Source organism: Anopheles stephensi, chromosome 3, assembly GCF_013141755.1.
Source record: "Anopheles stephensi strain Indian chromosome 3, UCI_ANSTEP_V1.0, whole genome shotgun sequence".
NCBI classification, from domain to species: domain Eukaryota; kingdom Metazoa; phylum Arthropoda; class Insecta; order Diptera; family Culicidae; genus Anopheles; species Anopheles stephensi.
Window position 1 is genome coordinate 44,662,162 of NC_050203.1, and position 12,499 is coordinate 44,674,660.

At 40.5% G+C, this 12,499-nt stretch overlaps 2 protein-coding genes across 3 annotated transcripts; one reads left to right on the plus strand and one right to left on the minus strand.

Moving 5' to 3' along the window:
- Positions 1 to 4,129: 4,129 nt before the first annotated feature.
- On the plus strand, positions 4,130 to 5,758 carry LOC118511037 (proliferating cell nuclear antigen). 2 transcript variants are annotated; one of them, XM_036053628.1, is made up of 3 exons: positions 4,130 to 4,286; positions 4,385 to 4,887; positions 4,965 to 5,758. In XM_036053628.1, exons 2-3 carry the CDS (start codon positions 4,392 to 4,394, stop codon positions 5,249 to 5,251), a joined length of 783 nt encoding a protein of 260 aa, XP_035909521.1. In that variant the 5' UTR covers positions 4,130 to 4,286; positions 4,385 to 4,391; the 3' UTR covers positions 5,252 to 5,758. The 2 variants fall into 2 exon arrangements, with proteins under 2 accessions (XP_035909521.1, XP_035909522.1); XM_036053629.1 differs by having other exon boundaries at positions 4,133 to 4,286; positions 4,363 to 4,887; positions 4,965 to 5,298.
- A 350-nt stretch (positions 5,759 to 6,108) lies between these two features.
- Positions 6,109 to 9,101, minus strand: LOC118511036 (DNA replication licensing factor Mcm6). The gene is made up of 4 exons (XM_036053627.1): positions 8,863 to 9,101; positions 7,749 to 8,782; positions 6,445 to 7,661; positions 6,109 to 6,355 (listed from the first exon to the last, which is right to left on the minus strand). The coding sequence occupies exons 1-4, from the start codon at positions 8,952 to 8,954 to the stop codon at positions 6,248 to 6,250; spliced, it is 2,451 nt and encodes an 816-aa protein (XP_035909520.1). The 5' UTR covers positions 8,955 to 9,101; the 3' UTR covers positions 6,109 to 6,247.
- Positions 9,102 to 12,499: the final 3,398 nt, after the last annotated feature.

The following is a 12,499-nucleotide window of genomic DNA, read 5'->3' on the forward strand; positions in this document are numbered from 1 at the left end:
CTACCCTCGACTCGTATGAAGCCCACACATAAAGTTCGCACTATGCAGTGTCGAAAGCCGGACCACTCATCATTATTTACAGCGTATCCAACTCACGCCATAATGTATGGCCCAACCGCTGAAAGATTTCTGATTGTGGCGATCCTGCAAACTATCGATATATCAATTTTAATGGGCCTTCATTTAATAGTAACTCGCAATATATAGTTGTATCCGTTTCGTATTAAATTTGAATACTTTCAAATTGCTCCAGTACCATCCGTCATGGAGAGCGTTCTGTGCAGCCTACAGGCCACGCGTTTATAGCCAGATGCACCAGGCTGGACGCGCGTAGCCTTCTTTCGATGCAAAAGAGGGTACTCAACCATTTTCTGCACCACTGGTGTGTGAACAAGATTCCAGGCACCTTCACGCAAGCCATCAACACCGCCGAACCAAAAGGTTTATACATACGTTATACGCTCAATTATATGCAAATGAGACAACACCAATCAAATTTACATACATCAGACACGTACGCTGCTAGCTTTATAATTAATTTCTTGCTAAAATTTAGCTCCTTTCGCTCCTACGCTACCTGCCGCGGTTTCTAGCTGCATTCGGCAAGAAGCGTATTATCCTTTCTGCAAGTTCAGAGCCCGTGCCCCCTTACGTTTATTACGTTCGAAGGATTCATTCGTACATCCTATGAAGAATAGCCCCAACGCAAACCAACGCCATAGGAGCCCAATAATGGACATGACTACCGGCTTCACAGCGCTGTCTTGAAAATACGTCTTAAAAGTCAAAACGTCAATTATGGCTTAAAGCGAGTGATGATGACCCCAAAATCTATTGCCAATGTTTGTGGCCAGGACAATACACTTCCCAGGCAGAATGGAAAATATAGTGAATCACCATTCAACGCCAGTCTTAATTTATAAGTTTAGTGTGAGCGATAGGATTGGTAAAAAAAGTGGATAGGGCTTTAACTACATGCATATTAATCATTAAATTTATGATGTCATATTTTGCAACGATGAAACATAACTCATTTTGCTAGTTTTATAATCTTCATAAGGAAAAATCTAAGACAAAGTAAGACAAGCATTCTTCATAACACGGTAGCAAATATTAAATGATAGCTGTAATAAAATTAACAAACACTCTGAATTTTATGGAGATAGTAAACACCAAACGCTCGAAGGCTTCGTGTTAAAGAGGGAATCGCATTCTAAAAAAAAAACAAAAATCATACCAAAGAAGATCCTTTATTAAGTACTTGTCTTGGAAAGAGTTCGCCTCCTCTATGACGTTAGATCTACTTCGCATAGGAAGCTGCTTGAAATTTTGTTTGAATTTAGTTATTTGCAAGGCACACAGCAACGATTCGTAACGTACACAATCAGTACGATCGCTATCAAAACCTCTCTCTAGTGGCCTTATATATAGGCAGTAGCGGTTTAATTCCTAGGCTAAGGGCCTAGCAGAATAAGAGTTGGGGGCCTCTGTCTAATCAAATCTGATAACCCGGGAGCATTAGTGGACAAGGATTTTGGAGGACCCCGAGAGGAATGGCAGTTGAGGCCTCTCTAATTGTGACTCGTTTGTGAGTAAGACCAACAGGATTTCTCTCGCCGACGAGACCCTGAGCGGCCGATCCTTCCGCTCCCAGGTTGATCCGCCACTGCCCGGGAGACGGCCCGGGTGGTAAATGCGACAGTGGTTTACCGGTCTTCACACGACAGGACCCTCCGCAGCTGTGTAGTTCGCGTACCATTAAACCCGCCACTGTGTGAAAGAATAATGAAGAAGCCGCTACAATAATGAGCTTCAAGAGCTGTACGGTGGCCTCATCATCGTGCAGTGAATTAGACTCGCCAAACGCCGGTGGTTTGGTTATGTTATGAAAATGGCACCAGACAACTAAGCCCGTCAACTCTTTTTGACCGTCCACAAATAAAGCAAGGAATTGGTTGGCCCACGTCTGGATAGAGTAAAGGCGTTGATGCTTTCTCGAAGCAACAACGCTAGACCATGAGCAGCAACGAGGAATGCTACTTTTTGTCTTGGTCACCATAGAAGTCAAGAAAGTTAAAAAACTTTATAAACTCTCCAATTCAAAACACTCACTATAATCTCACTCACGCACTCACAACAACACTCAGGAGTATTGCTCTCCTTAACCGGATTTACTACAAAAAGCTCCTGAAAGTTATCAACAGCAGCTATCTTTTTAGTTTGGATCATCAATTTGGTCTTATACGATTTTTATACAATATTCTTATACGATTTGAATTGTAGGTAGAATTCACAGCATATGCTGTGTGTGTTTATTAGTTTTTCTTGTAAAAAAGTCGTAAAAGCAGATAATGTTACGTTATATACAATTCTTAAGGTATTTTAGATTTACATGTTGACGATACATCGGTACACGAAACGCATTTTTTTTAAATAAAAAGCGTTAAATATGTTGAAAGAGAGCAATTCTCTACCCCTCAACTGTATGACATATGTCGTGTCATATTCACATTTTGTCCAGCCCGGTAAAATATACAGGGTAACTGCTCCAGTTTTCGGCAGTGTACCTATTTTCGGCAGGTCGACAAAAATAGCAAAATTAATGGAAAATCGCAAAAGAAATGAACTATCAACTACTTTTAAAGGAATAAATCATTGTTTATTCTTAATATACGAAGTTTTGACGCATTTAGATCGATATTTACCGAAATATCGAATTATTTGTGCCGAGCTCAAAACATTTCGTCAAATTGGCTTTGTGCCGATAGTTCGGCAGTTCTGAGATTTAGCAAACTAGAGCTTAAAAAAATTGGGGTTTCGATTTTTCTGAACAATAAAATTAGTTTAAAATTTATTCGAAGCTCATTGATAATTTAAAAATCCAATAAATGATTATTTTTTCACTTTAAAGGCTGCCGAAAATAGGTACATGGAAAATGTTGATTTTTGACTGCTCAATCCAGTGCAATTTCAGAGCGATTTTCGAGAGACGTCAAAATCTGGCAGTTTCATATCCAAAATGGGCAACATAAAATTAATTATTTAACTACTTTCTATCAAGAATTTTAGCAAAGTAAGAGCAGAAAATTGTTTAAAATATTTTTCTTTAACTAATTACACCTATTCGAGTGTTTCAAATGCCGAAAATAGGAACACAACCTGCCCAAAATAGGAGTATTCTACCCAAAATAGGAAAACCAATGTTTGCATTATTGCTAATATTTCTACAAAACTGGATGTAATCAATAAATCATGAGTGCTGAAACATTCTTTGATAGTTTTACAACCAAAATAAAACCACCTTCAATCAAAATTATTGAGTTTAATGATTGTATTTATATTTTTTCTGATCAGCTACACTAACGTGCCGTAAACTGATACAGTTACCCCATGTGAATCATTACGCCAATGTTCTCTGTACAATAAACACGTGCTTAAACTGGATATCGCTTCGAGTCGTGTATTTCTCCCTTCTCCAACAAATAAACATAACAAGAAAGAATCAGAAAATATCAATGTTTATTCTTCAAAAAGGAAGTTTTGGCTCATTTGGATTTAAATATTTACCGAAATATTGAAATATTTGTGCAAGGCTGGCAGAGCACACATTCCGTCCGTTTTGCTTTTTGCCGATAGTTCGGCAGTTTCGGGATTTAACAAACTAGCGCCTTAGAAAAATGGGTTTGCAATTTTTCTGAGCAATCAAATCAAATTTGAAGCAAAGTTTTTTTAATTATTTTTCTTTAATGAATAATACTTTTAAGAGTATTTCAAATCGTATATTCGCCCTGCCGAAAATAGGAACGCAGTCATCCGAAAAAAGGCGCATTCTTCCTAAAATAGGAGCCAAACCAATGATTGAATTTTTATGAAAATACGAAAACATTAATTGATAGTTTAACAACCAAAATAGTACCACTTTCAACGAATATAATGGACATTAAATAGATGAATCTCATTTTCTGCTGATCAGCTATTTCCATATTATTTTCCACACGTAATCTAGCCAAAAACAACGCTGAATCATTATGATAAAAAGTGAATATGTTTTCCCAACCGAAAAATTAAAAAAAATGAAATGGCCTGCAAACGAAACTGTCTTCGACCACTGTGATGTATTGGCCGTCAAAATTGACACATTGCTGTTGTTGTTTCGCGCCTTTTTGTAAGCATCAACTTTGGTGCGCCAAAATTACAGAACTACACAGTTATTTGTCTTCACATCTTTGTCCTGTGCACACGCCAGCGAGTGGCTTCTAGATCCTGTTTTACATTTTCCCATTGAAGTGAGTAATTCAGTTTTATTGTTAATTTATACCCTCGATTCTGTTTTATTGTGTGTAGTTTAGCAACAAAATATAGTGTGATTTTGCACCACCTACAGCATCAACATGTTTGAGGCACGGCTGAACGCTAGCAACGTCCTGAAGAAGGTCCTGGACGCGATCAAGGATCTTCTGAATGAGGCTACATTCGATTGCAGTGATTCCGGCATTCAGCTGCAAGCGATGGACAACTCCCACGTTTCGCTCGTATCGCTATCGCTACGCTCCGACGGATTCGACAAGTACCGGTGTGACAGAAACTTGTCCATGGGCATGAACTTGGCTAATATGGCCAAGATCATGAAGTGTGCCAACAACGATGATACCCTTACCATGAAAGCACAGGATAATGCCGACACCGTCACTTTCATGTTCGAATCACAGAACCAGGAGAAAGTGTCCGATTATGAAATGAAATTGATGAACCTGGACCAGGAGCACCTGGGCATTCCGGAGACGGATTATGCGTGCGTCGTTCGTATGCCGGCAATGGAATTTGCACGCATCTGTCGCGATCTGTCCCAATTCGGTGAATCCGTCGTCATCTCGTGCACCAAAGAAGGTATGCGTTCAGAGCAACAGCTTATGAATGACCATGAGAAAGCTAATATATTTTTTATCCATTTCTTTTCCCCGCAGGTGTGAAATTCTCGGCTTCTGGTGATGCTGGTTCAGCCAACATCAAGCTGGCACAGACGGCCAGCGTAGACAAAGAGGACGAATCGGTCATTATCGAAATGCAAGAACCAGTAACGCTTACCTTTGCATGCCGCTACCTGAACTCCTTTACGAAGGCAACGCCACTGTGCAACCAAGTGCAGCTGTCCATGTCGGCAGATGTGCCGCTGGTAGTTGAATACCGAATTCCCGACCTGGGACACATCCGCTACTATCTCGCACCTAAGATTGAAGACGATGAGAATTAAGTTAAATAAAATAAATGTAAGACTATCCGTTTGTATGTCCAACCCCATTTCATGTTGTTGCTTCACTGTACAATCATACACAAAGGGTTTGGTTTGAGCTATACCAAATTGCAGATAGTATGAATCATCCTATGCTGAATAGCAGCGTCGACCGTCACACGTCAGGACCGGGTATCGAATCCCTATTCGCTATTCACATTCAGGCAATTGAGTCAAGGATGCAAGCAAAGGGTAGGCCAAGACCTTTCGAGGTTGTAGAGCGAAAACAAGATCATTCGAGTCGCAAATTACGTTTAAGCTAATCGATAAAAATCATTCAAATCAATTATGCGTCAACTGTTCCAGAAAAGTTAATTCCGTAAATTCTCATGCCTACGAAGACAATTCTGATTGAAAGGTGCTGTGTATCTTGAAATTTCATTAAGAGACACGCATTTAACAAATTACCACCCATGGCTACCATAAGTAATAAGCAGAGAATAAAAGTCGCTTATTTTGAAATTTTTATTGAGAATGTTTCGCCTAGAAATTAGAACGTTGGTGGTGCTTAAGAGAAGGTACGTAAAATTGCTTTTCCTTAGGTGAAAGCGAACAGAGAACGTTTTGAGGAAAATCCACAATATTCAACTACAAGGAAGCTAAAGCTCTAGGACACTAGCAGGAATCGGTTAGAGCCTGACAAAATGATATGTTTGATGGGTTTCCTTAGGCATACCTGCAATTGATTATTCTTTATCTTATTTGTTTGTATACTTATTTGTAGGGAAACTTTAATTTTTTCACAGTATTTGTAAAACATCTTCGTCTCTCTCGAACCCACGTCATCTCTGCATACAACATGCCTATTGTGCAGCAACTTAACTTACTGGCATAATTGTTAAGTTTTATTGTTCATATGGTATAAAAAAGCAAAATGAAACACGCTCTTACTTACTAGAAAACGCTAAACTAAGAGAGAATGTTGATGGACAAACCGATGCGTCGAGGCTCATGAAATTAGCTTTCCACAATGTAGTTAGGGTGAACCACCAGCAGCACATCTTCGTCCTCGGACGGTCCCTTTTCATCGAGTCCGGACTTCTTTAGTGGTATGATTACTTGATCCTGCCGGAATTAAAAAACACCCATTTTACTTCAAACTATGCCCGAAAGGATAAAAACAAGTCGTAAATCGGATCGTTCCCGATACTTACATGATAAATCAATCGATCGATCACCTTTTCGATCAAAATCTTGCGCTCCGTCAGTTCCTCCACCGATTCCAGCTGATCCTCAACCTGTCCAAGGTACCAGTTGATTAGCTGCGTTTTGCTGATTCCCTCCTGCTCGAGCTCTTCCGACTCAAAGCGACTCTCCTCGTTGCGCATGTGAATCACCAACATGTTGGACAGATTTTTGTACTCCTCGAAAGAAAGTGTCAGCTTCTTCTTCGTGACGTGCACTTCGTCGTGCCCGTTTTCTCCCGTTCCGTTCGTTCCTTGTGTATCTTCCTGCGTGTCTCCTGGTGTACTCTCACCAGTGTCCATAATGTTTTCGCCTTCCTCTCCTTCCTCATCGTCGAGGTGTATGTCCGGCTGCTCGACTCGGATGATCGACTTGTTCAGCAATCGGTAGGCTTCTTTCACGTGCTGTTCCGTCACCACCTCACTGCATTCCATTTTGGCCATCGCTTCACTCAGCCGAATCATACTTTCCAGCTGCCGGACAGTAATTCGCCAGGTGCTCTTGCCAGTCGTTCCAGTGTCGCGCTGTCGCAAGTGTCCGTAGTTTTCAACCAGCAGCTCCATCGCTTCCGGTTTGATTACGGGCTTGAACTGCCGAGCAAACATTATGTACCGCAGCACATCCTCACGCGAGTACACCTGCTCAACGCGGTTTTCGATATGCGAGTGAAGGTCTACAATCTTTCTTGCGATAGCATAATCGACCACCTCGTTGCATTCGTCTACCAGAATGAAAAACAGATCGAAACGCGACATAATCGGAGCCGTCAGCTGAATGTTTTGCTGCAGCGATTTCGACCGATCGTATCTGCCACCGATTGGATTGGCAGCGGCCAAAATCGAGGTACGGGCATTCAGTGTGGCTCGCACGCCCGCTTTGGCAATGGAAATCGTTTGCTGTTCCATGGCCTCGTGAATCGCAACCTGGTCGTGCGGGTCCATCTTGTCGAACTCATCGATACAGCAAATGCCATTGTCCGCCAGCATAAGTGCTCCGGCTTCGATGACAAAATCGAAACTTTCCTCATCTCGTACTACGGCCGCCGTCAAACCGGCAGCAGACGACGCTTTTCCCGACGTATAAACTGCACGCGGAGAAAAATCGGACACTTGCTTCAGGAACTGCGATTTTGCCGTACTTGGATCGCCCACAATGCACACGTTGATGTCACCACGAAGAGTCGTTTCTGTAATGTAAAATGTAAAATGTAAAGCATGGTAAATAAATGCTTATGTATTGTCAAATGTTTAAGAAACGTCGTTCGATCACTTACTCTCTTGCGTAGTTTTGGCGACCCCTCCGAACAGCATCAGCAGAATTCCCCGTTTCACCTCGTCGTTTCCGTAGATCGATGGGAACAGGCTGTTGATCAAGTGTGAGTACAGCCTGGGATCGCGCGACATTTCGTACACCTTTGACCATTCCGCATCGGTCATGTGCTTCTTCATGTCTTCCGACGTTACTTCGCTCATCGGCAAGTCGGTACCACCGAAGCGGGAGGATGTCACTTGCACCGAGCAGGCTAGGAAAGCCATCTTGTAGTTCAAGTCTCGCACACCCAGCGCCTTCAGCCCGCGCACACCTTCGGCGGCATTATCACCCTGCTTGTGCCGAGACCCAATCTCGGCCTTTGCTCCGGGCAGCTGCAGTGCTCCCACATCCGGTATGACGATCAGCGTTCCAGTAAAATCGTACCGATCTCCCGCCTGTACAGTTTCCACCATTTCTGCACGCAAAATCACCTCTACCGAACGCGGTATACACCCGCGAGGCAATTCCGCTTGCGTCTCCTGTATGCGAACCTTTTGAAAATCAATGAACAATGATTTGTCCACTTCCAGCATGAAACGGCGGCGATTGGCGCACACGGGATTGCGGCAGATAGTTGGATTCGTGAACTTAAATTGCTGCTCTACGTCGCGGATTTCCGTCTGACAATCCAGACACACGAATGTGCCTGACACCAGCTCGGGATGGACCGGGTGCGTGCGTACCACCTGGCCAGAGATGCGAATCAGCGTTCCAATCTTGGAAGTGCCGAGCTCACGAACCTTGTGGCGCGTAGGTACATCGACAAACGATACGTAGCATTCTTTGGCCTTTTTCAATTCTGTCCGATCGCGCACAAAATGTGAAACGGATTGGCACAGATAGGGAAAGATGCGATAATACTCCTCAATGATCGCAGTAGCCAATGTTTCGTTGTACTTCTCCAGATCTTCGAAACTGACCTCCAGCGTAGATCGGTCAGGATTCACCAGATCCACCACGGTTTTCAGATACTTGATCTCGCCATCCTCCTTGAACCTAAAGAACGACGAAAAATGTGTATAAGCAAACAACGAACACGCCACTACCATCAACCACCCTCACTGTGGTGTACTCACTCTTCGAGGAAATCCAGGAACAATTTCTGGCATCGCACTCCCACCTCATCGCGAACACGAAGCTGTCCAACATGCGCATCTGCTACATCCATGGTAATTGACTAAAAGTTTAATTGTTTCAGTTTAATAGCACTTTTCGTTAGCGAAGTGTCTTCTTTCACGAATCACAAACAAGCAACAAGCAAGCAGCAACAGCGCGCCAAATTTGTTGACATATTCTACCATCAGCGCCCCCTAGTGTTCATTTCACACACACACTGGGATGAGCTTGGACATTTTATTTGAATAGGTTAATTAAATAAATTTCAAACAGACCGGTATTCATGAACATCTAACCATTTTGAATTTTTTGCATTTATTTTCAATCAGATTTTTTTACTGATCGTTTAAATCAAATTTTCTTAATTTTATATTTGATTCACGCCTTGCCAATGCTATTTTCTTCAGTGAAACCACATTTTATGTCACAAATATGGTGGTGGCTAATATAGAATGAAAAGAAAATATTCCGTTAAGTCTAGCTATTCCAGGTATCACCTGGAACATGGATTAAAAAATATACAAATCCCTATACATTTCTGAACTAAACATGCATGTAAGCATCGTATGCTTACAGTCTGTGTGCATGAAAAGGGCGCCTTGTTTTAAAACCTTTGTAACAAGTAATTGTAAAACAAGAACAACAACGAATGTGGCCAAAAACCAAACACCAAAAAAACAAATAAACCAAAACCTATTCCATAATATGAGTATATGTATGAATATTGGGCTGGTAGATGTGATCCATATCGTAGGACCAGGAATCGCAGCAACGTTTCAAGGGTATAGTACCAAAGAAGAATAAATATTCCATCATGCCACGTAGCTTTAGTAGGAATATTATATTATTAAATGCACAAATATGCTGCCCTCATTTAATCTATCGACAAGTATATTAATAATAGAAATGTACAGGAATGTTCTTCAGATAATACTGGACGGGAACAAAAAGGTTAAAAATAAGGGATGGTTTCAAAAAGCCTACGATTAATACGACAAGTTGAAATCATAAATAAAAATAATATGAGCATTTTCTACGAGCCAATGCAACGGGATCTGTTACAATAAATATTACACTCACGCCGAACTCGGGAATAAACGAGTTTCCTCTACACGTTTAATAGTATCATGAAAAAAGATTGTATGCCCATTTTTTCTATTTAAGTTTTTTAATTCTAATTAATGTTCCGAGGCGGTCAGGTAGGCAGTAAAGATACAGTTACGAAGCAAACCTTTACATGACAGAACCATTTATTGAATCCCGTCCAGACCATCTTTAGTAGTATAGTGAAAAAAAATAGTATCATGAAAAAAGATTGTATGCCCATTTTTTCTATTTAAGTTTTTTAATTCTAATTAATGTTCCGGGGCGGTCAGGTAGGCAGTAAAGATACAGTTACGAAGCAAACCTTTACATGACAGAACCATTTATTGAATCCCGTCCAGACCATCTTTTCGTACGCATGACTAACTATCCAGCTTCTCAAGGCTTCTCACGACCACGAGTCAGGGCGCGACTTCTAGAGGTTATAGATGAATGAAAATGAATTGAAAAACTTTTATAACATAAATTGTACAACAAAAATGTGTGTCACAATTTTAGGAACTTTGTAGGGATTAAAATAATAACAACAATCTAGAAACATCTGTTTCGTCGATTTTCGAAAAGTGTATTGCGATAGCAAGAATATAACAAATATTGTAATGACAAGTAAAATTTCAAAACTTTTTTTTTAACTATTAAAACTTATCATTCCAAATGTTTACAATTTATTTATAGATACAAGTTTCAATATTGACCACAATTCCATCTTCAGCGAAAAGAAGGTTCCCCATTTTTGAATCTTTGTTATATGGGCAGTCCGGAGGCTATAGGCTAGGCTTATATATTTTGGGCAGTCTAGAGATCAATACATGGTTTAGGGTAGTCTAGGGGCGGCCTGGTGGTAGATGCGAAAGCGGCCCGGTCTTCATGCGGCATGTCCCGAGTTCAAATCCCATTAGTACCGTTCCCCCGTTGTGAGGAATGACTATTTATCTACGTGGTATCTTTAAGTCTAGTAAGCCAAAAATGGCAGGCATGGCCTAAGAAGAGAACGAGGAAAATCAATCAAGGGTAAGAGACACCGGTCTTTCAAATAGCAAAACTGTATATCAATCCCTATTCGAACCGTTCTAGCATAGCAGGAACTGACATAACGATTTTGTGATATAAATAGGTTCAGTAAGCCATTATTCGTCTATTATGCAAGGTAGATAGTTAGCAAGTGAACAGGTAGTTTACTCAAGAAGGCTGGTTACACATTTTCGACCATATTTAAAACAAGAAAATATAAAAAAAAACCTAAAACCCAATTATAAGTTCAAAGTTACATCATAACTCGTAAAGCGCTTGTAATATTCGACACATTAATCGACATTCGAGTTGAAGATGTCAGTCTACTAGTCGTCATGCTATTACTCATCATGTTAACCACAGCAATGCGGTGATCTGCTTAACCTCCTCTATTTTTTAACATAAAAATAAATTTTCCAAAGTACGCATATCAAACACGGCGAATAATCAATGACAAATCCAAATGACTTACAGCTTGCCAGCAATACAAAGACCCACCAATCATTTGAACATCGAATGAATTAGCTACTTACACTTCCCTATCAAACCGTATAGAATGTCAATTTAATGAGCTTTGAATGATTAACGCAATATTGAAGGTTGCCTCTTACTTCCACACCATCCGCTGCCCATCGAAGCTGCTCAAACGAATACCCTAGCATACGGCATTGAAAAGTACGATTATCCTCAATATTCAAATTCCAAACTTAATTTAAAGTTTTTATGGAAACATGGATCGACAAATGCATGATTATTCCACAATTGTACACCTCAGTTATTATTAAATTGCATCAAATCATTAAACAAAAAGTTGTTGCATACCTACGGAATCGGCATTCCTAACACTTTATACATAACAGGCATGTCAAACGTGTATAGAAAATTGTGATGTCTTACTTGCGACGTTTTACTCGTACTGTCTTACAGTAATGTTTTGCTTTTATAACATGAAATGATTTTACGTAATAAAAATATTAAAAACTTTTGCATATTGAAAGATGCAAAGTGAGGTTCAACGTTCCTGTATCAAATACGTGTTTGACACGCCTGATACATAAGATGAAATTGTTGCATGCACGAACTGTTCGAGCAACAAGTGAAAGATACACCGTTCATACCACGGCTCTAATACACAGTCCCACGTGGTTTTTGGCCGTTTTCTCCAATCGTGTAATTGCAGGTGATCCCGTAAGCATGACATTTGATTTTATTATATATCTTTTCTGGCAATAAATATGAACTAATTTACCACACTTGCACATCTTTTCAATCGTAAATCGGATTTTGGTATTGCAAAACATTGTCTATGTTAGTTTTTAGTAGAATTTTCAAAATAAATAGATAAGAGATTTTTTATTAATTCTCCCTATTGTTCCAAAAACTAGATGCCAAAGAGCACTGTTATCAGTTTGTTATCTGTAATAGTATCTCACCATGTCCCATGTCGTGACGTCATGTCTCCGCCAGCAACAGCGTGAATGT

Excerpts from the sequence above, each read along its gene's own strand:
- LOC118511037 (XM_036053628.1), top strand. The coding sequence starts at position 4,392 with ATGTTTGAGGCACGGCTGAACGCTAGCAACGTCCTGAAGAAGGTCCTG. Across the intron at positions 4,888-4,964 it reads CATCTCGTGCACCAAAGAAG|GTGTGAAATTCTCGGCTTCT; the intron begins GTATGCGTTCAG and ends TTTTCCCCGCAG.
- LOC118511036 (XM_036053627.1), bottom strand. The coding sequence starts at position 8,954 with ATGGATGTAGCAGATGCGCATGTTGGACAGCTTCGTGTTCGCGATGAG. Across the intron at positions 8,783-8,862 it reads TTCCTGGATTTCCTCGAAGA|GTTCAAGGAGGATGGCGAGA; the intron begins GTGAGTACACCA and ends GTCGTTCTTTAG. Across the intron at positions 6,356-6,444 it reads TCGATCGATTGATTTATCAT|GATCAAGTAATCATACCACT; the intron begins GTAAGTATCGGG and ends TAATTCCGGCAG.